The 22,676-nt window shown below is 35.8% G+C and overlaps 1 protein-coding gene across 7 annotated transcripts in view; it reads left to right on the top strand.

The window, feature by feature from the left end:
* The window catches only part of DENND1B (DENN domain containing 1B), a 260,389-nt gene that overhangs the window by 62,542 nt on the left and 175,171 nt on the right, over window positions 1-22,676 (top strand). For all 7 annotated transcript variants that reach the window (XM_057726003.1, XM_057726001.1, XM_057726007.1 and 4 more), the window contains exon 3: window positions 11,149-11,192. In XM_057726003.1, coding sequence (XP_057581986.1) covers window positions 11,149-11,192 — 44 coding nt within the window. The remainder of the gene's footprint in view (window positions 1-11,148; window positions 11,193-22,676) is intronic.

The following is a 22,676-nucleotide window of genomic DNA, read 5'->3' as shown; positions in this document are numbered from 1 at the left end:
GTTAATAGGTCACCCAAAAATGTAAATCCAAGATGATCTTCTTCAAGACACATTATAATAAAATGGTCTAAAAGCAAAGCAAAGAATTTTAAAAACAGCAAGAGAAAAAATTTCTCTCATGGAAGGACTATCAGCAGTTTTCAGCAGAGACCTTGAAGTCTAGGAGAGAATGGAATGATATATTCAAAGTGCTGAAAGAGGCTGCCAACCAAGAATACAGTTGACCCCTGAATGACATGAGATTAGAGGGACTGATGCCCACCCTCCTGCCACCACACAGTAGAAAACTTGCATGAAACTTCACAGTCGGCTTTCCTTATCTGCAGTTCTGCAGATTGTGTAGTACTGTAGTATGTATTTACTGAAAAGCATCCACGCATAAGTGGATCTGCACAGTTCAAACCTGTATTGTTCAGGGGTCAATGGTACTATACCCAACAAAGTTGTCCTTCAGAAATAAAGGTGAGATAAAGACTTTCCTAAGCAAATGGAAGCTGAGGTAGTTCATCACCATCTATACCTGGATTACAAGAAGTGTTGAAAGGACTTCTTCAACCTGAGATGAAAGGATGCTAACTATGAAAATATATGAAAAGAAACAACACACTGGTAAAGTCAGATATACAGTCAAATTCAGAATGCTCTGATACTATAATGTGATGATGTGTTAACTACTTAACTCTAGTCTAAAGGTTGAAGGACTAAAGTATTAAAAATAGCTATAGCAACAATAGTTTGTTAGATACACAATGTAAAAATATGTAAAATGTGACATCAAAAACATAAAATGTGTGTAGGTGGAATAAGAGTAGAGTTTTTGTATGTGATCAAAGTTAAGTTGTGATGAGGTTAAAATAACTGCAGTATCTCTAAGATTTTTAAGTAAGCCTCAGGGTAACCACAAAACAAAAATCTGTAGTAGATTCACACAAGATAAAGAGAAGGGATTCAAAGTATTCCACTATGGAAAATGATGAATCCACAAAGGAAGACTGCAAGAAAGGAACTACAAAGCAGACAGAAAACAGTGAGCAGGTTTTTGCTTGATTAGTTAGGTATTCTGATGTAGGATGCGTATATACTTAAGATTATTATAATCTCTTGATGAATTGACCCCTTTGTTATTATATAATGACTTTGTCTTGACAGTTTTTGACTTAGTCTGTTTTGCCCAATAGATCTATATCTATATCTGCTCTCTTTCGGTTTTCATTTGTTTGTATACAATATCTTTTTTCATTGGTTCACTTTGAATGGAAGTGAATATCTTGTAGGCAGCATATAGTTTGGTCTTGTTTTCTTATCTGTTCAGTCACTATATGCCTTTTCATTGGAGAATTTAATCTATTGGAGAATTTAGTCTATTTACATTTAAAGTAATTTAAAAATGTATAGTGACTGAGTAGATAAGAAAATAAGACCCAACCTTATGCTGCCTACGAGATACTCTCATAGGTCAAATAGACCTAACAGACATATGCAGAACATTCCATCTAACAGCAGCAGTATACATTTTTCTCAAGCACATGTGGAACATTGTCCAGAATAGACCATATGTTAGGTCATAAAATAAGTCTCAGTAAATTTCAAAAGATTGAAAGTACCTTTTCCAACCACAATGGTATGAAACTATAAATCAGCAACAAGAAGAAAACTGGAAACTTAACAAGTATGTGGAAATCAAACAACATACTCCTGAACAACCAGTGGATCAGAGAGTAAATCAAAAGGGAAATAAAAAAATATATTGAAACAAATGAAAATGGACATATACCCAAACTGATGGGATGCAGCAAAAGCGATGCTAAGAGGGAAGTTTATGGCAGTAAACACCTACATTAAGAAAAAAGAAAGATCTCAAACAACCTCACTTTATACCTCAAGGAACTAGAAAAAGAACAAATGAAGCCCAAAGTTAGCAGAAGAAAGGAGATGACAAAGATTAGAGCAGAAGTACATGAAGTAGAGACTAGAAAAACAACATAAAGGATAAAGGAGATAATAATCTTATCTTTTGGAAAGATAAACAAAATTGATGAATTGTTAGATTTATCAAGAGGAAAAGAGAGAGTACTCAAAATTATAAATGAAAAAGCAGACATGACAACTGATACCACAGAAATGCAAAGATAATAAGAGATTACTATGAAATGTATACATTTAACCATTCAGAAAAACAGCCTACCATGTCTGAATCATGAATAAATATATTGAAATCTGAACAGACCAATAATAAGTAAGGAGATTGAATTACTAATCAGAAACTTCCCGATAAAGAAAACCTAAGACCAGATGGCTTCATGGGTGAATTCAACCAAACATTTGAAGGAGAAATTAGTGCCAGTTTTTATTATACCCTTTCAAAAAATTGAAGAGCAGGGAATACTCCCAAACTAATTTTATAAGACCAATATTGCCTTGATACTAAAACCAGATGAGGATACTAAAAGAAAGAAACCTATAAGCCAATATCCCTGATGAATATAGGTGCAAAAATTCTCAACAGAATACCAGCAAACCAAATTCAACAACACATTTAGAGGATCATATACTATGATCAGGTAAGATTTATCTATGGATACACAGGTGATTCAAAATACGTAAATGAATAAATATGATATATGATAGTAAAAGAGTGAAGGATAAAATTTTTATGGTCATCTCAGTAGATCAGAAAAAGCGTTTGATAAAGTTCAGTATCCTTTTGTGAAAACTCTCAACAAATTTGATATAGAGGGAACATATCTCAACATAATAAAAGCCACACATGACAGTCCCACAACTGGCATCATACACAACAGTGAAAGGTTGATATCAGCTTCCCCTCTAAGATCAGGAATAAGCCTGCTCTTATTCAACATAGTGCTAAAGTCCTAACCAGAGCAGTTAGGCAAGGGAAAAAAGTCATCTTAGTAGAAAAGAAGGAAGTAAGATTGTTTGCTGATGACACAATATTGTACATAGAAAATCCTAAATGCTCCATCAAAAAACTGTTATAAATAATAAATTCAGTAAAGTTTCAGGATACAGAATCAACATACAAAATTGTTACATTTCTGTACACTAATAATTACTGAAAAATAAGTAATCTCATTTATGATATGAAAAACAATAAAATACTTAGGAATAAATTTAACCAAGGAAATGAAAGGTTCATACAGTGAAAACTATAAGACTAGTGATGAAAGAAATTGAAGGAAACAAAAATAAATGGATTGGAAGAACTAATATTGTAAAAATGTCCATACTACACAAAGTCATCTGTATATTCAATATAATACTCATCAAAATTCCAATGGGCTTTTACACAGAAGTAGAAGAATTATAAAATTCATATGGAACCACAAAAGATCCCAAATAACCAAAGCAAGTGTTGAGAAAGAACAAAGCTGGAGGCATCCTATTTCCAAATTTCAAACTATACTACCAATTATAGTAATCAAAACTGTGTGGTACTGGCAGAAAAACAGACACACAGACCAATGGAACAGAATCCAGAGCTCAGAAGTAAACCCCACGTGTGTGGCTGAGTAATATTTGAAAAGGGAGCTAAGAATACACAGTGTGGAAAGGATAGTCTCTTCAATAAATAGTGTTGGGAAAACTGGATATTCACATGCAAATGAACAAAATTGGACCTCTATCTTACAGAAGTCACAAAAATTAACTTGAAATGAATTAAGAATTTAAACATAAAATGTGAAACTATAAAAATCCTAGAAGAAAACATAAATGGTAAGTTCCTTGACATCAGTCTTGGCAATGATTTCTTTTGGATATGACACCAAAGGCACAAGCAACAAAAGCAAAAAGCAAGTAGGACTACAGCAATCTAAAAAAGCTCTGCACAGGAAAAAAAAAAAAGAGAAGAAGAAAAAAAAAGAAAAGGCAGTCTATGGAATGGGAGAAGAATATTTGCAAACCATATATCTGATAAGGGGTTAATACCCAAAATATAAGGAACTCATACAATAGCAACAAGCCATATAATCCAGTTAAAAAATAGGCAGAGGACTTAAATAGACATTTTTCCAAAGAAAGGATAACAGTAGCCAACAACTACATGAAAAGGTTCTTGGCATCACTAATTATCATGGAAATGCAAATCAAAACCATCATGAAATCTTATCTCACACCTGTTAAAATGGCTGTTATAAAGATGAGAGAACAAATGCTGGAAAGGATGTAGAGGAAAGGAAACCCTGTTTCATTATTGATGGGAATGTAAATTGGCACAGCCATTATGGAAAACAGTTTGGAGGTTCCTCAAAAAAATAAAAATAGAACTACCATGTGATCCACTTCTGGATGTTCACCCAACAAAGATAAAGTCACTATCTTGAAGAGATATCTGCACTCCCATGTTCATTGCAGCAGCATTCTCAATAGTCAAGATGTGGAAACAACCTAAATGTCCATCAGTGGATGAATGGTTAAAGAGAACGTGGTGTATATGTACCATGGAATGTTATTCCACCCAAGAAGAAATGAAGGCTACCTTGCCATTTGCAACAGCATAGGTGGACCTTGAGGATGTTGTGCTCCATGAAATAAGTCAGCGAAAGACGGATACCATATGATCTCACTTATATGTAAAATCTAAAAACATTGGACTCAAAGAACCAGAGTAGAATGGTGGTTGCCAAGGGCTGAGGGATTGCAGGAGATGTTGGTTCAAGGGTACAAACTTTCAGTTATCAGATGAATGAGTTCCAGGGACCTAATATACAGCATGGTGACAATAGTTCACAAATACTATATTGTATGTTTGAAAGTTGCTTTGAGAGTAGGGCTTTAATGTTCCCACTAAAACCATGATAAAAACAACAAATTAGTAACTATGTGCAGTAAAGAATGTGTTTATTAACCTTATTGTGGTAAAGATTTCACCATATATACATTTATCAAATCATCTCATTGTACACCTTAAGCTGACAGAGTGTTATATATCAATTATATTTCATTAAAGCTGGAAAAATTGTAATTTTAACTGTAGTTAGCTAATTCCATGGTTTTCATTTTTCTTGTTTTTTTATTTTCACATAATAGTATATGTGGAAAATGAGATTTGTATCGTAAGCTTGGGTAAACAGATGACTCTTCTTTCAGATAATCTGAGAGAGGAGGGGGAGCGGAAGGCAGGGAGGTGAGGAGGGAAATTGATATTGTATTTTTCAATACCTACCTCTGATCACAGACAGAAAGCATTGTTATGTATAGGTATAAGACCAGAACTTCAGCCACCTAATTTCATAATTACAAATGTTCCACTTATTTTACTTTATTTTTCAGTTGTACAGTCTTCAGATATATGCAGTAGATTTTCTACTGAAAATACACTGTTTAAAATGCATTAGCATGACTTGGTATAACATTTAGTACTAATGGATTTTACAGAAAAAAATAAAACCACTTCCCTTTTTATTAGCTCTAGATCAGCAGTTCACATCTGTAACCAGTGTCTGCTGAAGTTCTCTTTCCATCACACACGACTGACAGAAACCTCAGCCCTCACTGCATCTAACAATCATCTCTTGCACCTTGGCCCTTGGATGGTGATGGGGAAATACCACATATACCACATTGTTGCCCTAGAACACTAGGCTGGACACCCACCAAATTGAGTGCTCAACAGTGCCTGAAACAGTTGTTTCACACCTCCTCCTTAAGCCCCTGACAACTTCCCTCTGAGCAGAGAGCTTTGCTCCTGCTATACACACAGAATAATTAGGAATTTGTACACACAACGCTTAACTGTGTACCCCAGATTCTTAAATCTTGTTGGATTCATCTCTCTTTTCTTTCTCCTGTGGCAATGGAAAGTATTTCTCAACTTCTGTCCAAGGCTCAGCTCATTGTCTTGATCTGGACGCCCTCTTCCTGCCTCCTCAGGGGGGTGTGTGGCTCCCTGCTGCCTCACTAACTCCTGTGGTCGCCTAAACATGTTCAAGGCTGTGCCAGTATAAAGGAAACAGAAATGAACAGACAGATCTGTCTGGCTTCACCTCTCTCCTCCTACCTGTACTTTCTCCTCCTGTACAGTCTGTTAAAATACGTTGCCCCTGTGCACAGGGCCTCTCCTTCCTAATACTCACTCCAGGGTCTTCTCAGTCGCCTTCTGCGTCCCATCCTGCTGCTGAAGCTCATTTACTGTGCGTGGCTCGCGCTTTACGCACCGTTGCCATTTGTTAAGCCATCACCTTGCTGAATGTTCTGCCACATTTGTCTGAGAATTTTTTGGATACACTCTCTTCCCTTGACTTTCATAAACACACGCTCTAAGTGTATTCTCCATACGCTTCTGGTGTTCCTTCTCCCTTGGTTTAGTGGTTTCCTCGGATACCTTGGGTGCATCTTAAACTCTAGTCTGGCCCCTGTCTCTCCAGCTTCATCTTGTGACATTCTTTCCCTCCTACTCAGCGCTGTAGGTACATTACTTCTTTTTTTATCTCAGTTTCCAAATGTTTTCTGCTTTCTTTTAACCTCCAGGACTCAATGAGTATTGTTTCTCCATTCTGGAATGTTCTCCTCTGCCCACTTTATCCTTTGCTTATCTAACTTGAGTGTTAGTTTGCATGTGCTTTCCTTCCTAAGTGGTTTAGTGACTTTCTAAGTTACATTGGATTTCCTTGTGCTCTCCTGTAATATCCTGTCTTTTTAGTATAACACTCTTTAAATTTTATTCAGCTGTAGATTTAGATGCCCTCCTGTTGTGTAACGTTGTAGAGACTTGTTTTGTTTAGTTCACTGTTATGTCTCCATAGGTGGAATATTTTCTTCAATGATTCCTGCTCATTTATATTCAAGAGACGTCACTGTTCTTTTGTTAGGAACATTTTTTGAAATAATTAAGCCAGTGAATTCTCAAGTTGAGTTCAAGCGTTCCTGTAGGATACTTTGTTTGCACAAAAACTAGATAGCTCTGTGACATTTTCTCCATATATGCTATAGGGCTTTGGAGGGCAGAGACTTTTCCTGTTTCTTTAGCACTGTATAGACTTTCGAATAAAATAAATCAAACTTAAGTTAAATGGGACAGAGAAATGTATTGACAATGGAAATTATTTAAAATAGCTGCTCCTAGATCTTAACTAAGAAAGTTCTAGCTTCTGACATTAACTAGCCTTATAATTAAGACATGCTTCTCATTGTTTTGGATTCAATTTCCTCGTAAAATTCTGATTCTACAACCTAGGTGAATAAACATTGAGGCTATAATCAAGCAAAACACTAATAGTATATATATTCTGCCTTTTCAGAAGTATATAGTCTCTGAACTGTGGTTTTACAAATGCATAATTTTAAAGATATTCATCTATGAATTTCACAGAATTAAGTAAATATTATTCATTTGTGCAAATTAAAGTTTTTCCTGCATTAAAAACATAGTGTAGTTGAATCACAGTGATATTTTAAGTCATTTTAATTTTTGTTTTTATTTACAGGCCAGAAAAATGTGAAAGGTCAGGTTGCAAAGGAAGATTAAATATTACTAAATTTATCTCATTTTACATTAAAAAAAGCCTGAGTCAGGAATTTGGAGTACTTCTCATGGTGATGCACAAATAATACATTAAATATTCTCCTTCCAAATTTACTGATTTAATAAAAATTTGTATATTTTTCTTACTACACTGCCACATTCTTTTATTAAAATGAGATTAACTATATTTATGTAAAAATCAAGTTATGTGTTCTTCCTTTCATGTTTACTTGGTTTCTAGATTGTTGGTGGCAAAGTTTCTCTTTAAATTAAGATATGGAGTCTCCTCTGAGTTACGGGGGGGGGACACTGGACAGAAGACAAACACAGTGTGTCCCAGTCACAGGGGCAGTGGTGCCTCCTACCAGCAGTTCCCATCCTTTCATCCATAAAATCAGCATAAAATTGACCTAACTTTGCCAGGTCAGATCTCGTATCTGGAAAGTAATCCCCAGGGAAGAGAAAATTCAGTCTTTGTGCATAAAATTGAGAATTGGATTATTATTATTTTTTTCAGAGCTCTTTTGTTTATTCCTCTGCAGTCCTTGTGAAAAGTTGCTGCCAACATGTGTCAGATCTGGTGTAAACCGAACCACACAGGCAGTAACTGAGTTAATCCACTTCACATACGGGTGCATGTGATTATAATACATTTTTGGGTGCTGAAGTGTAACACTTACTTAATGAAAAGAAATAGGACGTTTCCCGCTACGTGACTAAAGTGATAGATGCTGTTTTCATGTATTCACTTGTTCATCCCCTGTGAAAGAACAGATGGGACAGAAAAAACAGTGTAGTGTAAGGCATGAAGAAAAGTGAGGGAGGAAAACATAGGTAAATGCTGCAAACAGGGCAGACTGTTAGGACTGTACAACAAGGTAAGTGTCCTGATTTTAAGATATAAATGTAAGGAATCTGTCACATTTTCTCAAATGGCAAATGTAAAATTGATGTTGTTTAAAAGGGACATTTAAAATATTCACATTGAAACTCTCTGTTATTTATAAGAAGGGACTATTCTGCATTTCCGCACGATGACTTGTTTGTAGGCCACTAGTTATTGTATTAATTTATCAAGATAATAACTTCTGTTTAATGTTTCGTGAAGAATCCGTCATACACTTTTGTTTTATGAGAATCAAATCTTAGTAACTACCATCTTAGTAAAACTGCCACATAAACACACACACACGTACATACACGTGCACATACGAGGGTGAGTCAGAAATTATCCGCACTCCAGTTATAGTAAAACTTCTATAGATTCTGTAGCCAGAGTACGGACGATTTTTGGCTCACCCTCGTATATATGCTTTCCACTGTAATTTCCACAGGACATTAACGTTTCAGTATTTTTAGGTGATGTATAATGCATGTCACATTCATTTTAGAAATGTACACATTTTGTTTTATGTGAAGGCATAATCTTTTAATATTAGCTCCACAAATACATAATGCATTATTTTTATGTAAGATGTTTTAAATGATTTTTATGTTAATTTGTGTAGAAACTTTTTATTCCTTAATAAGTAAAAAGGTTAATTGTAGAAAACATGCTTTTTTTTTTTTTTAACATATTTGAAAAAAATCATCTTTTAAGCTTAATAAGTAATACAGCGAGAGGAGCTGGCTCATGATGAAATTGTTGCTAGGTAATTATTGAGTTTTGGATTTAGAAACTTGAAATTATGCATTCTTGGACTGTATTTTTTAACAAGCAGTATGGTATAGTGGAAATAATGTGATTGAGGCATAATTTTTCATTGACTGGATACATAAAGTGATATCTTTGATCCAACAAGGCCTTTTATACTTGGAGTGGAACTCAAATCCTGTCATATCAGTGGTACTTATTACCTATATTGAGCTTTCAAAGGCTTTTTCAGAAGTAATATTATCCGTTGTACAGTATCCTTTTAAAGCACGTTTGCAGTATTCAGAAGTATGTTTTTCACAGATTTAAAAAATAATTGTGCAACCATAATATTTGTTAGTGTTAATTAAAAGGACTTCTTTTTACATGCTGAGTAGAAGTATTGTGAAGAAATAATGAAAATGAAAAACCAGTGGGAATATTTATAAAACAACATTGATTTTTATATATAAATAACTAGATATAATATATTAGAAAAATATCTCCAGAATGCCCCAGAACTGTCAATTGTATTTTAAATAAGGTTGATGACTTGTGCCTACAAACTTATCTGATATTTAAAAAATTGATTTATAGAGTTGTAGATATGGGATTTCAGAAGTGAACCTTGGTATAAAACAAACATTATTACAGTGTTTATACATTTTTATTGAGGACTTTTTTAATTTTTCATTTTTAGAAATTGAAGTATAGTTGATATATAATAAATGTAAGTTACAGGTGTACAGTGTAGTGGTTCGCCATTTTTAAAGGTTATATTCCATTTATAGTTGTACAGAATACTGCTATATTCCCTGTGTTGTATGATGTATCCTTGTAGCTTATTTATTTTGTTTATACCTCTTAATCGCCTACCTTTATCTTGCCCCTCCCTCCTTCCCTCCCTCCACTGGTAACTACTCATTTGTTCTCTACATCTGAGTCTCTTTTTTTTTTATATTCACTAGTTTGTTTTATTTTTTAGATTCTAGGTATGAGTGATATCATACAGTATTTGACTTTATCTAACCTCTTTCACTTAGCATAATATCTTCCAAGTCCATTCAACTTGTTGCAAATGGCAAAATTCATTCCTTTTTATGGTTGAGTAGTGTTCCATTGTGTGTGTGTGTGTACACATACATACCGCATCTTCTTTATCCATTCCTCTGTCAGTGGACGCTTAGGTTGCTTCCATATCTTGGTAATTGTAAATAATGCTGCTGTGAACATTGGGGTTCATGTATCTTTTTGAATTAGTGTTTACTTTTTTTTTTTTTGGATATATACCCAAGAGTGAAATTGCTGGATCATATGGTAGTTCTTCTACTGTTAGTTTTTTGAGGACCCTCCATACTTTTTTCCACAGTGGCTGCACCAATTTACATTCCCATCAGTAGTGCCGGAGGGTTCCCTTTTCTCCACATCCTCGCCAACATTTGCTATTTGTGTTCTTTTTGATGATAGCCATTCTGACAGGTGTGAGGTGATATCTCATTGTGGTTTTAGTTTGCATTTCTCTGATGATTAACGATGTTGAGCATCTTTTCATGTTCCTGTTTGCCATATGCATGTCCTCTTTGGAAGAATGTCTATTTAGGATTTTAAATGGAAATTTAAGATGATGTATTTTGGTCTACTTTCTGAGGGCTGTAATATATTTGATTACATATTTACTACATTTATATTTTTCTTTTCAAATTAAAACCAGTATATTAAGTGGAGTTAAATCTGAAAATTTATATTTCAGAATCATAAAATCTAAGGTGTATAAGTAAAAAATGAGTTGCTAAAAGAAATAATGATTTTAATAATCTGACCGTTATTAACTTTATTATTCCTGTTCCAAAGGTCATTAAAACCCTTAAACTATCAAAATATTATATTTTGATCCTCAACTATAAATATTTAAAGAAAAAATTCAAAATTATTAAAAAAAAGTAGCTTTCACAATTTTAAGAGTATTTGAACAAGACTATTGCTGTAAATATGTTGTTTTCTCTATGTAATGCCCTGTGTCAATTATTTACAGATCCTGAGGTATTGTGGAAGTTCCCAGAGGACTTTGCAGACCAGGTTGGAACCACATAATTCTTAAAAAGCATTTAAAATTGGAGTATTAATGATTATTACTACTGTTACACTACTGCTATGACTACTACATGTGAATTGCTATAAGTATTTTCTCTTGATCAGCTCTGAGAATAAAAGCCATGTGTGCAGAGTACATGCAAAATGCTTTGAAGTTACCAGGTAGATGGGTGGTGAAGACACCCTTATCGTGAAGCTAATAGGAAGTGAATGCTCACAGGTTCAGCATGTTTTTACACCCTTTTAATGTATCTGTGGAATATATATTTGGAAACAAATATTTCTCCATCAGAAAAACTTGATGATGCAGTACTTTGAGGAATACCCTTCTGTTAGCTCTGTAAATAAGACATAAAGTAAGAAGTAGTAACTGCTGTAAATAAGAGATCAGTTATGTCCTTGTTAACAGTAATGTTGGAATCATTAACATGTATAAGTTGAATTGACATTATTTTCTTTTTTTAAAATAGTTCTTATCTATGGCTTTATTTTCTTAAAAGAAAATGGAAGACTTGGAAATGAATTTACTGTTAGTCTTTAATTATTCTCTAGTTCCTTAAGTATTTAGTATGACCAAAACTATGAATTATGTTGACATGATGTATGTATATTAGAAAAATCTTTATAATTTATATTATGGATTTATTTTTAAGTGACTTATATTGTTAACCATACAAACTTAAATTTTTATATAAATAAGTACTCTTTCTGGAAATCTGATGAGCAGGTTCCTTCTTTTTTTGTCTACAAAGAAATGGGGTAAAACAATCTTGTCACTGTTAAAAGTATAAAATTTTAACACTATAAGCTTAACCATAAGTTAAGTTCACAGATAGGTTTCTCATAATTTATCAAAATGAAAGCTGATAAAAGTATTCATTTTAAAGTGGTTCATTCAGAAATATACAGACACATGATTTTGATGTGGAAGAATAATTTTCTACACATGAAAATCTGTATATAAGATTAGGAAATTTCACTGAAAAAGTGAGTTAAGTGAGCATGTTAAGTATTGATTAGATCTGGTTTAATCCTCGACTGTTCTTTCACATGAAAGAGAGCATGTACTCTTAATTTGTTTTTAGCCCCTTGGAGAAAGAATAGATTTATAAGTATCTTAAGTATATACAGTAAGTCCCTGCAGTGCAGACATGATTTGTACGTATGAGGCTTAATTGGGTTTGTTCCCCAGGAGTGGGAAGTTAGGTTAGAGCCTTGCTGACCCATTTTATTGTTTTGAAATATCAATACTATTCCTCTCTTGGTCTTTCCAGTTCGCACTGGTCTAATCTCCTGTCCAGACTCATTTTTTTTTTTTAACTTCTACCTCTTAAACTGCCCCTGAGGATGCATAGGGGATCTGAAGGCTCCCAACTTCAGGTTCACATAAGGGCGATAGCGTCCTTGTCGAGTTCAGCTACAGTAGATTTTTCAGTGTGGCCGACTATTGCTGTTCCTCTTTGTGACAGATAAACTGGTGATAGGAATGTTTTAGCTGTTGCTTTGTTTCCCAGTTTTGTGAGGTCAGTGGAACATTAATAAGCCCTCACATTAGTAAACATGTGTTTGACCATGCAATGGTGATGAGCATTCGTGACACCCAGGTTTTCAGGGCACAGCGGTTCTTACAGACTTTTGGAAGATTAGAGCTGAAAGGAGCTTTAGATGCCATTTTGTCTAATTACTTCACTTTATATCTAAAGAAACAAAACTTCACATGGGAATCCAGGCAAGGGCCTTCAAGAGTGGTTTTGCTGTATGGTTTCCGGTGCATATTCTGAATACTACAGATGACACAAGTGCTCTGTGTATTTCTCAACCTTCTTATCTCTTACTGCTTTCCTATATTAATTGTCTACTTTTTTCCTAAACAGATTTTTCACTGGATCTGAGACTGCTTCAGTAAGACCAATTCTTAAAATGCTCCTCATTTAGCTCTTACCGTGTACTAGGCACTATGCTAGGTGCTTATGTGCGTAATTGATTTTATCTTCAAACTCTCCTGGTATTGCTAGGAGATAGTATCAGCCCTGAAACTGAGACTTAAGTAGGAAACTTGCCTGATAACACACTGCTTAGAAGAGGTAGAGCTAAGACGTGAGGGCAAGTTTGTCTAACTCAGAAGCATGTGCTGTTAGCAAGGAAGCTATATTATTCTTTCTGCTTGGAATGCTGACCCAAACCCTACTCACTTATTTTAGCTTTTTTAGAAAAAGTATAAGTTTTTTCCCCCCAGTATCTCTATAATTTAAAAGCAGTGTGTTGTTTAATCCAAAGAAATACTGTCAGTCCATTTACTGTTTTGGTTCGGCCACGTGGAGCTCTTGGTCCATCATAGGCATTGGTTTGTTACAAACGTCTTTGAATATGTTCTCCTTTTGGCAGTAGGAGGACCAATGGGATAACCCAAATCCCATTTCAGGAGTTGTGATTGATTTTTGTTGTTGTTTTTTGTACAGTAGAGAATTTTGTGTAGGGGAGTAGGAGATGAAACTATAAACAGTTTCATTTAATCGTTGCTGGGTCTTGGCAGCGATTAAAGGCCTTGCTGAAGAGTTGGTCCTTCAAATGAACTTGAGGAGAGTGTGATATAACAAGATAAGTATGTCAGGAATATTAATTTGGAAAAGATTTCAGTATGGATTGGTTGTGAGAGCAACTGGAGGCAAGGAAGTGAGTTGGCTTTGCAGTAGTGCAGCTGAGGAGCAAGTAGGAGCTTAAAGAATTGGTTACATTAGGAATGAAACAGAGGATGAGTGTGTTGACCTGAAACAAATAGACTGCCAGATATTTCTACAGCAAAAGGGGGTTTATTTGGGATCAGCAGAGGATCACAACTTGGGGTCTGCAACCATGGTGCCCATGCAAGTCCCACATGGCAAGGGAAGAATTCTTTTATAGGGAAGAGAGGAAGTTGGGAGGGCTGTGTAAACAAAGAGGCTGTGCCTTTTCATTGGCTGAATCCTTCCAGGAAAGAAGTGTCGCCTTTCTTCTTTTGAGCTCTGTTATCTGCACAGGGTGTGAGAGCTCCCCCTTCTGGTCACCCCACTCTGTTTAATTCAGGTTTCTGTTTGTTAATTTTTCACAAGTGTAAAGGGCTGGGGCGGGGGGGGGAGGAGAAAGACTGCATGCAGAGGTGTTTTGGGGAGCATGGGGTGGAGAAGAGTAATGAAGAGAGGATGAGTTTCTTTTTGGTACTTCAAGAAATCTTGAATTATCTTCCATATAGGTGATGGGAGGGGACTTTGGGGATTTAGGAAAAATGGAGTGTTTGCAACCTTAGGAAATAAAAAGGTGTGAATGAATTTGAGGATTTACAAACAGATGTAGTTGCTGGAAGATTTATATTTTGCAAATACATTGAGGACTGTGGCTGAGAAGATAAATGCAGAACGTATCTTCCCATCCATGTAGATAATTGCAACATCTTCTATTACATTTGTGAGAAGTTCACCACTTCTGTATAAAATAAGTAATTTTGTTTCTTTTTTGCTGCCATCAAGCTGAGCTACCTGTTGTTCTTATATTCCTGTTGTTCACATTTACACTTAACAGCTTGACGCTGTTTTTCACAGTACTTGATTTTTCCCCTGTACTTTCTGCTTGTCATGTTCGTGGTTCACTCTTCTGTAGCTTTGCCGCTTTCGTGTATGGTTGGCCTCTTAAGGCCATGTTTAGTCTGTATTTCTTGAGTGAGAGGAGTCAGTCTTTGTGAGGGAAATTTATCTTTAGAGAGTGGTCAGAAATAAAGTCTTAAAATGCTGAAGTCAGATTTGTGTTTGAATCATGGCTCTGTATTTACAAATTGTATGAAGTGTTGCTTTCAGCAGGGGTTTTTATCTCTCTTAATTCCTCGTTTGCAAAATAGGGCTGATTTTACTAATCCGACAAAATTAGGATAAGAATGAAGTCTACGAAGAATAGTATCTGGCACATAGAAAGCACTCCATAAATGTGAGCTAATGATTTTATTATTATATTGTAAGACCATGAATGTTTATTAACTTATGATGAGGACTAGATAAAACCACTTCATGTAGAATACTGTTTTTATAGTTCAGTAACAAGTTTGAGAATTTCACTTCTTTATAGGCCTTCAGGAAGATTTATAATGTTATAGTGTCGGGGAGGAAGAAATTTTCCTCTACCTTCTGAGTCCTTCTGGCTGGTCTCAGAATTAAATTGACATGAAATAGATTAACAGGAGAAAAATCAAACAAAAGTTTAATAACTTGTACACGTGGGAGAGACCCAGGAAGACTGGTAACTTGCCAGAAGACTGGCTGAGTCCTCACCTTAAATACCATCTTCAGCCGAAGACAAAAGAGGATGTTGGGGGGAGTGGGTTGGGAGCTCAAAGGGAAGGAAAGCAATTCACATGGAGATGGAAAAGCAAACGTTTGGTAAACAAGTGTTTGCTGGGTCAGGCTGGGACAAGGGGACACAGAGTGAACTGTGATTTCTAGTCTAGTTTCCCCACCACATCTGGCCCATATTCTCTGCAGGGATCTCTGGTGATGGCTCTATTCTGGGAGCAGGCCCTCTATCTAAATTCTTCCAGGCAGTTACCTGGGAGAGAACAAGAAAAACTTTCTGAGCCTTGATTTCTTAAAAATAATCAGCCTGAGTAAATCCTTCTGCCAGAGAGACACACTCTGTGGTGGAAATATCCCTCTCCGACAGGAGCATGGGAGCTGTTTTTAGATGGTTCCCAGCAGAAGCCATAAGACGCTGGAGCCCTAATCTTGGTCATGGCCAACACACAGAAGTTGCTAAGCCTGTTTGCTTAGTTTTTAGATAGGAAAAATAAGGTTATGAAGAGCTGACCCCAGGTCATATTTCTTATTTACCTTTAACCCTTCAATCTTGTAGTACTTTTCCTATTTTCATACAAACTGCAGACCTTTCGTGATCCTGGGCCATTTCTTATGTCTCAGATGCCCTTTCCCATCTCTCTGATGTACTTCCTTTATAATACACCTTAGGTGCTTTATCTGCTGTGATGTATTGAAGCATTCCTCTTTTTGTTCCATCCGCATTCTTGTGTTTACGGCATAACCTGACGTGGAGGAGTTGTTCTTGTGTGTCTTATTTCAGTGAATCTCCAACTTAAGCTTCTTTCCTGAGCCAGTGACTTTATATATTTGTTTTTGACTCCTGTTTCCCCCACTCAGCTCTGTAACCAATGTGTCATCACATTCTGTTGTTTGTGCCTCTTTTATGTCTTGTACATCTGTCCATTTCTCTTTATTTCTAAGGTCCTATCCTTAATTCACATCCTCCTAACTCTCCTTTTCACCTCTATTTTTGTCCCTATTTAATGTATTCTCCACAGTGTAGCTAGAACCATCTGTTAGACAAATGATGTCTCTAAAGGACAAATGCTGCTACTACCATCACTGCTACCATTGGTTCCTTACGCTGTGCTGGGCAATTTTCTCACCACCTGTATTAGCCCAGTTAATCCTTGTAACACCCTATGAGCCTAAGGGACTACTGTAACTCCATTTTACAGATGAAGAAACAGAGCTACAGAGTACTCAACGGATGCGCTGTGAGTAACAGAGCCATTAGTCCAAGCCAGCCAGTGTGACTCCAGAGCCTGCTGTACTAAAGGCTCGTTAAACTCAGTTCTCCCCACTGACGCCTTCAAGGTAGAGCCCAGCCTTCTTACCATGAGCAGGCCCCTTGTTCAGGGCCTTTGTTTACATCTTTAGCCTCGTATTTCTCAGTCTCCCTTTCCCTTTGTCTAATACAAAAGTGGTCTGCATTTCATCGTGAACGATAGTTTCCCTTATGTACCCGCCATCCATTTACATTCTCTCTTTGAATAGGGGAGTCCTTTTGCCTAAAATGATGGTCTCCTCCTTGCTCTCCTCTGTGTCTGTCTTTCTGGTCTCGGCTCAGAGGTCCTACCCTCCGAGAAGCCCTCTGTGTGTCACGGGTCTGGACTGAATGTACCTGTTGGAGTTCCCTCAGCATTTTATGTATCCCACGCTATGGCGCTCAGATCTGTCATCTCCTTACTTTCTATTTACCCCATTAGACCAATGGTCTCTGAGACTAGTAGTAAAGAATAATTTTTAAAAGAAGATATAATCATGACTAATACAAATAGAAGATTTTGTTTTGTGTAATTTTTTTTTTAATTCATTAACTGATGAGGCTATCAGTAAAATGTTATAACCTATTCAAAGGAGAGTTCAAAGGGTCACAGTTATATCGGTAAGTCAGGAACACTGTAACAAATTTTCAGTGGCCTTTTTACACGGAGGGTGAGGGAGGGGGGCATCAGCTGTCCCTCCATCGGATGTGTCTGTGGACAAATATCGCTTGCGTTGCTGTCATTTATCTACAACTCACCAGATTATAGAATAACTTAAAGACTGAAAAATTCAGAGCCCTGAAAAGAGTGTTTCAGATGATGGCTTGTTTTCCATTGAAGACAACCAGTAGCCTTTGGTCCATTTCAGTTTTTACAGTTTTTTCCTTTAGTCTTCTTCTTTATCTTGCAAGCATAATAATATCAAAGAAAGATTATTCTAGATATCAAGACAAGTCCCATTAGGTTTGGCCTGATTATTTACATAGGCAGGACAGGAGTGTTCATTTAGCCTATAAGCCTCCATGAGTTGACTTTACATATCCAGGGCCATGCAGTGTAGAATAATTACTATACCTACAAAATCAACTTCTTTCTGGAAGTTTTTATAGGGAATTTCAGATTAGACTTCTAAAAGCATTTGTTTGTAGATGTCCGAAAGCTAGGAGACCAAATTCAAGAAAACATCTTTCCCAGACTTTACATGTACTGCCTGTAACACTGATAAATTCCTCTCAAGCTTAACGTAATTTGCTAAGGTTCCTGGGCTGTGAGGAAGTGACCGTCTTTAACACTGTCAGGCCAGGTTTCCTGGGAAGGCTTTGTAGGCTCCATAACTGTAGTTAACCTTTATTCCTTCAAAGTGCCTTGACATGGCTGATTAAACAAGCATGTTTCTCAAGTAGGACACTGAGTAAGGGCTTGGTTGTGTAGTCAGTTTTTTCAGTTACATCCTGGTAAAATGAATGGCAGATTTTTATTAAACTTATGCAGATAATAAAATTGCCATGAAAAGTAAAGAGACCTAGTAAGAGTTCCTGAATTTGGGGAGGGAAGGAATCAGTGAGAACCACTTGTAATTTAAAAATTATATTTCAGTTTATAACAGAGTTTATAAAATTGTTGTGGGCTACAGACAGCTTAGGAAGAGAGGAAAGGGCTTCCTTATATGTCCAGAAAATAGAACAGTAAAACAGCATCGAAAATATTTCAAACAATGAAATTTCACTCAGTTTATTCAGTACAATGCAGTAAATTATTGTTTTGCTGGATCTTGGCTTAACAGTTTCATGAAACTTTCTATTTCTTGACTAAAAAGAGTCTTGGAAATCCTGACTTATTCCAGTGGAATGGCCTGACCGTTGTCAGTTCAAAGACCTGTACCTAAGAGTCTGTCCTTTGAAGTGTCAGTAATTTGAAGTACCTGATATAAATAACCTGTTTCCACAAAGCTTTGAGACTGACCTTCTTTGTTGAAAATAAACTCTGGCCTGTAGCTTACAGCCGTCCTCAAGGTATCAGAAGCAAAAGTAAACTATCTGTAGATGACAAAGACTTAATTGCTGTGGTTAATTTATTAATGATTATTTTCAAGTGTGAAATGTCTAGTGCGGGTTCATGATAAAAATATATGGAAAAGGAAATTAGCTTGTTTCTGTTATATGAAACATGAAGATAATAAAGCCATTCAAAAAAAGTTTTAGACAAAATGTGTGTAAGAACAAGTAAGCCTGTTTTCAAAGGAGCCAGTTCAGGTTATGCCTGATTTATGAAAATGGGTGAACAAAAGTTTTATAGAGGAAAGATCTTGAGATATATAACATACAGTAATCCTGAGGCATAATATAGCAAGAGTATATCTGGAATATCAAGTAAAGAGATTTAGTATATCTGGAGTACGACCTAGATGAATATATTTTTGTAAAACTTCAAGGGTAAGTCTGAGGTGCACATCCAGTTGGGAACCACTGGCTTAGAAGATATGAAGAATTTAAAATAAAGAAGTAAGGTTATGGCCAAGTGGACATTTTAAATAATCACTGAAATTATAACTGGCAATATTATATTATTGTTGCCTAATACCATCAGGCAAAGTGCTGCCAGGAGTCTGATAAGCATAGGAAAATTCAGCAGCACGAGTTCATAAGAGTTTTGACCCTTGTTTTCCTGGAGAGTAAAACATATTCTGGAGAGCAAGAGCATTGGCATGTCTCTAGAAACTTCCCATGAAGCATATGATTTCTGAGATATTCATATTCATAAAATTTACATGTACACATTTAATAACTAGGGCAGGCTAACCACCTCTTCTGATTTGCTAGCTTTTTGTATAATAATAATAATTATATCAGACAACTTACGATAATATACCAAACAAACCAGATTACATGTAGCATCTCATTTTATAAGGCAAGAGTATACACATCCCTGTGATTTTCAGGGAACCTCTAAGAAATCTTCAAGACAGTTTTATTTATAAAACATATCCTGCAAGTTTTGGATTTTTTTCTGTATTCAGAATGTGAGTTTGGGAAGGCACAATTCAAAAAGTTGTTAGAAGATTTGGCTATTTGATTAAGATGGGGTCCATAGGTGCTTAAGAAGCAACACTTGATTATCTGTTTAATCAAAGTGACAATAAAATATTTAAAAGTGAATATAGACAGTAACACGATTGAGTAGTTCTTTCATAAATAAGGAACTTTTGTACCCTCCCCCGCCCCCACCAGACGACACAATAAAGTCAGTATCGAGCACAGAGAATTATTCTGTTAGGACACAGAGCTTTGGCTGTGCTACAGGCACTCAGAGGCAAGGATAACCTTTCGTGTTGTAGGCAGAGGTATTAACCAGTCATCCAAGGAAGCAAGCCCACCAAAACTGAGTGAACTTTAACAATTTTTATAGCTTCTTTTCAGAGTCAGGTGTTACCAAACGTTTTAAGTTTTATTCATTGTGCTTTGTCATATTCAAGAACAAATCGACACTTGAAGACATATCTCAGAGATCTACAAGGTCAAGGTGATTTCATTATCATCACCAGTATGTTTGTGCTGCTTGTGTTAACATGCAGTGCATCCACGATTGCTATCTTCAAATGAATTCATGTATCTTTTAAAAATTTATCAGTTTTAATTTCTAATACACTACATTTCAATAGTTATTACATAAACACTAGCTTGTCACCATCCTCAACAAGTCCCAAGTATATAGAGGCAAAAAGCAAAAAAAGCCCAAGAGTCACTCTTTTAGGATAAAACTATACTTTGAAAACAAAAACATATACACAGTTGTATTTATCTGATACTGTTGTTCCTAGTGTAGTCTTAGCCACTCATGTTAATTATAACTTAATCTAAATAACTAACTTCTGTTTCACAGAAAAAGAAAAAAAACAGCAACAACAAAACACTTGGGGGACGGATAACTGAGCACCTTTTGTCCTGCACAAGCATTTTAAAAGACCACCAGACATGGTACCCATCGTACCGCTTTGTAAAGCCACACACCTCCTGTTTACATCTATGTATAGTGGCCAAAATGAACATGTTCATTAGCAGGACCCAAAGGTGTAGCCTTTCCACAGCACACAAAAATGAAAAGTATATAGACTTAAATAGGCTTAGTAATCAGTGTTTTTAGTACTGTATCTTAGAAATTATCTAGGTTCATAATACATTACATACAATGTATCATACAGTGAGTATACATTGAGTAACTCAATATCAATTCAATATTTTGGTTACCTATAGATTTTTGAAATTATGTTTCAGCAGATATATTACAAAATATAGTTACTGTTGAATAAAGCTTACCAGAATAATGATACAGTTTGGTTGAATAGAAATTTACATCTTTTATAACCTTAAACAATATGCCATTTGCTGAATAAACCTGTATACTTCTAGGAAAAACAGACCCAAATAGAATCAATGTATGCTTATATTGTACTTAGTATTGATAAATCAGAGAAGTCACAGCTATATTTATTCAACTAAATTGATAAAACTAGATGTTTACTAAGGATTTTCCTTAATTATGTGAATTTGAATTCACTAAGAATTTGTTTGGTCTAGACCATTTGAAGTATTAGAAGTTGAGCTTCCCTATAGGACTTTTAAGAATAATCAGTTTATGCTCATTTCTCTCTACTAGCCAATCAGAATAGAACTCCTTTAATTTATGTAAAATTTTTGTAAAGGACCTTATTTTTCAGAGCACCTTAAGGTTCACAACAAAATTGGGAGAAAGGTGCAGTGGTTTCCCAGTCATCCCGACCCCACACTCGCATAGCCTGCGAGTTACCTCCACCATGGTCAGTGGTGCCTGCTTTACCAAGGATGAACCTACACTGACACATAACGACCCCACGTCCATAGTTTCCTGTAGGGTTCACTCTTGCTGGTGTGCAGTCTGTGAGTTTAGACAACTGTATAATGACGTACCATCATTATAATATCATACGGGTGTTTTCACTGCCCTGAAAGTTCTCTGTGCTCTGCCTGGTTATTCCTCCCTGCTATCCCCAGCCCTAGCAACCATTCCTCTTTTTATTGTCGCCATAGTTTTGCCTTTTCCAGAATGTCATCAGTGAAACCACACAACATGTTGCCTTTTCACATTGGCTTCTTTCACTTAGTAATATGCATTTAAGGTTCATCCCTGTCTTTTCATGGCTTGGTAGCTTATTTCTTTTTAGTGCTGATAGATATTCCATTGTCTCTAAGTACCACAGTGTATCCATTTACCTACTGAAGGACATCTTGATTGTATCCAAGTTCTGGCAGCTGTGAATAAAGCTGCTATAAACATCCATGTGCCGGAGTTTAATTTATGAGACTTTATAATCTAGTTTATTGATACTCTATGGAGATAGAGAACCATTTCATACCAACTCAGTAAGAGCAAAGGCCTTTTTGAATTATAGACATAGACTCACAGACACCAAAAATTTTCATGATATTTTTAGGTTTACTTTACATAGTGAACAGATAATATAGATACATAGGAAGCTGAAAGATACATTGTTAAAAGTAATGCTATATTTTACAAGGCCTTTTTACTTCTGCTTTTGGTGGTTCCTTTTATAATATCAGAGGTGAAAATTTTGCCAAATATTGAACAAGGTAGCTTAACTAGGCAGTTAGCATGTACTTAAAGCTGCCTTAAAAATACTCATAGGATACTTTTTTTTTTGCAAGGTACTGGTCTGGCAGCGTCAGGCTGTAAACAGAAAGCCCTGTGGCCCTTGCCTTCCTCTTACTAGGAGGAAGATTGGTTTGAGAACCAGAAGTGAACTAATATTATGTTTGTACTTGTAACTTGTATATATGACTTTAAGGAAACTGTTTTTACTCTGAAGTTAA

This window comes from Hippopotamus amphibius, chromosome 3, assembly GCF_030028045.1.
Source record: "Hippopotamus amphibius kiboko isolate mHipAmp2 chromosome 3, mHipAmp2.hap2, whole genome shotgun sequence".
NCBI classification, from domain to species: domain Eukaryota; kingdom Metazoa; phylum Chordata; class Mammalia; order Artiodactyla; family Hippopotamidae; genus Hippopotamus; species Hippopotamus amphibius.
Note: the sequence above shows the minus strand (reverse complement) of the source record. Positions and strands in the feature narration are given on the sequence as shown.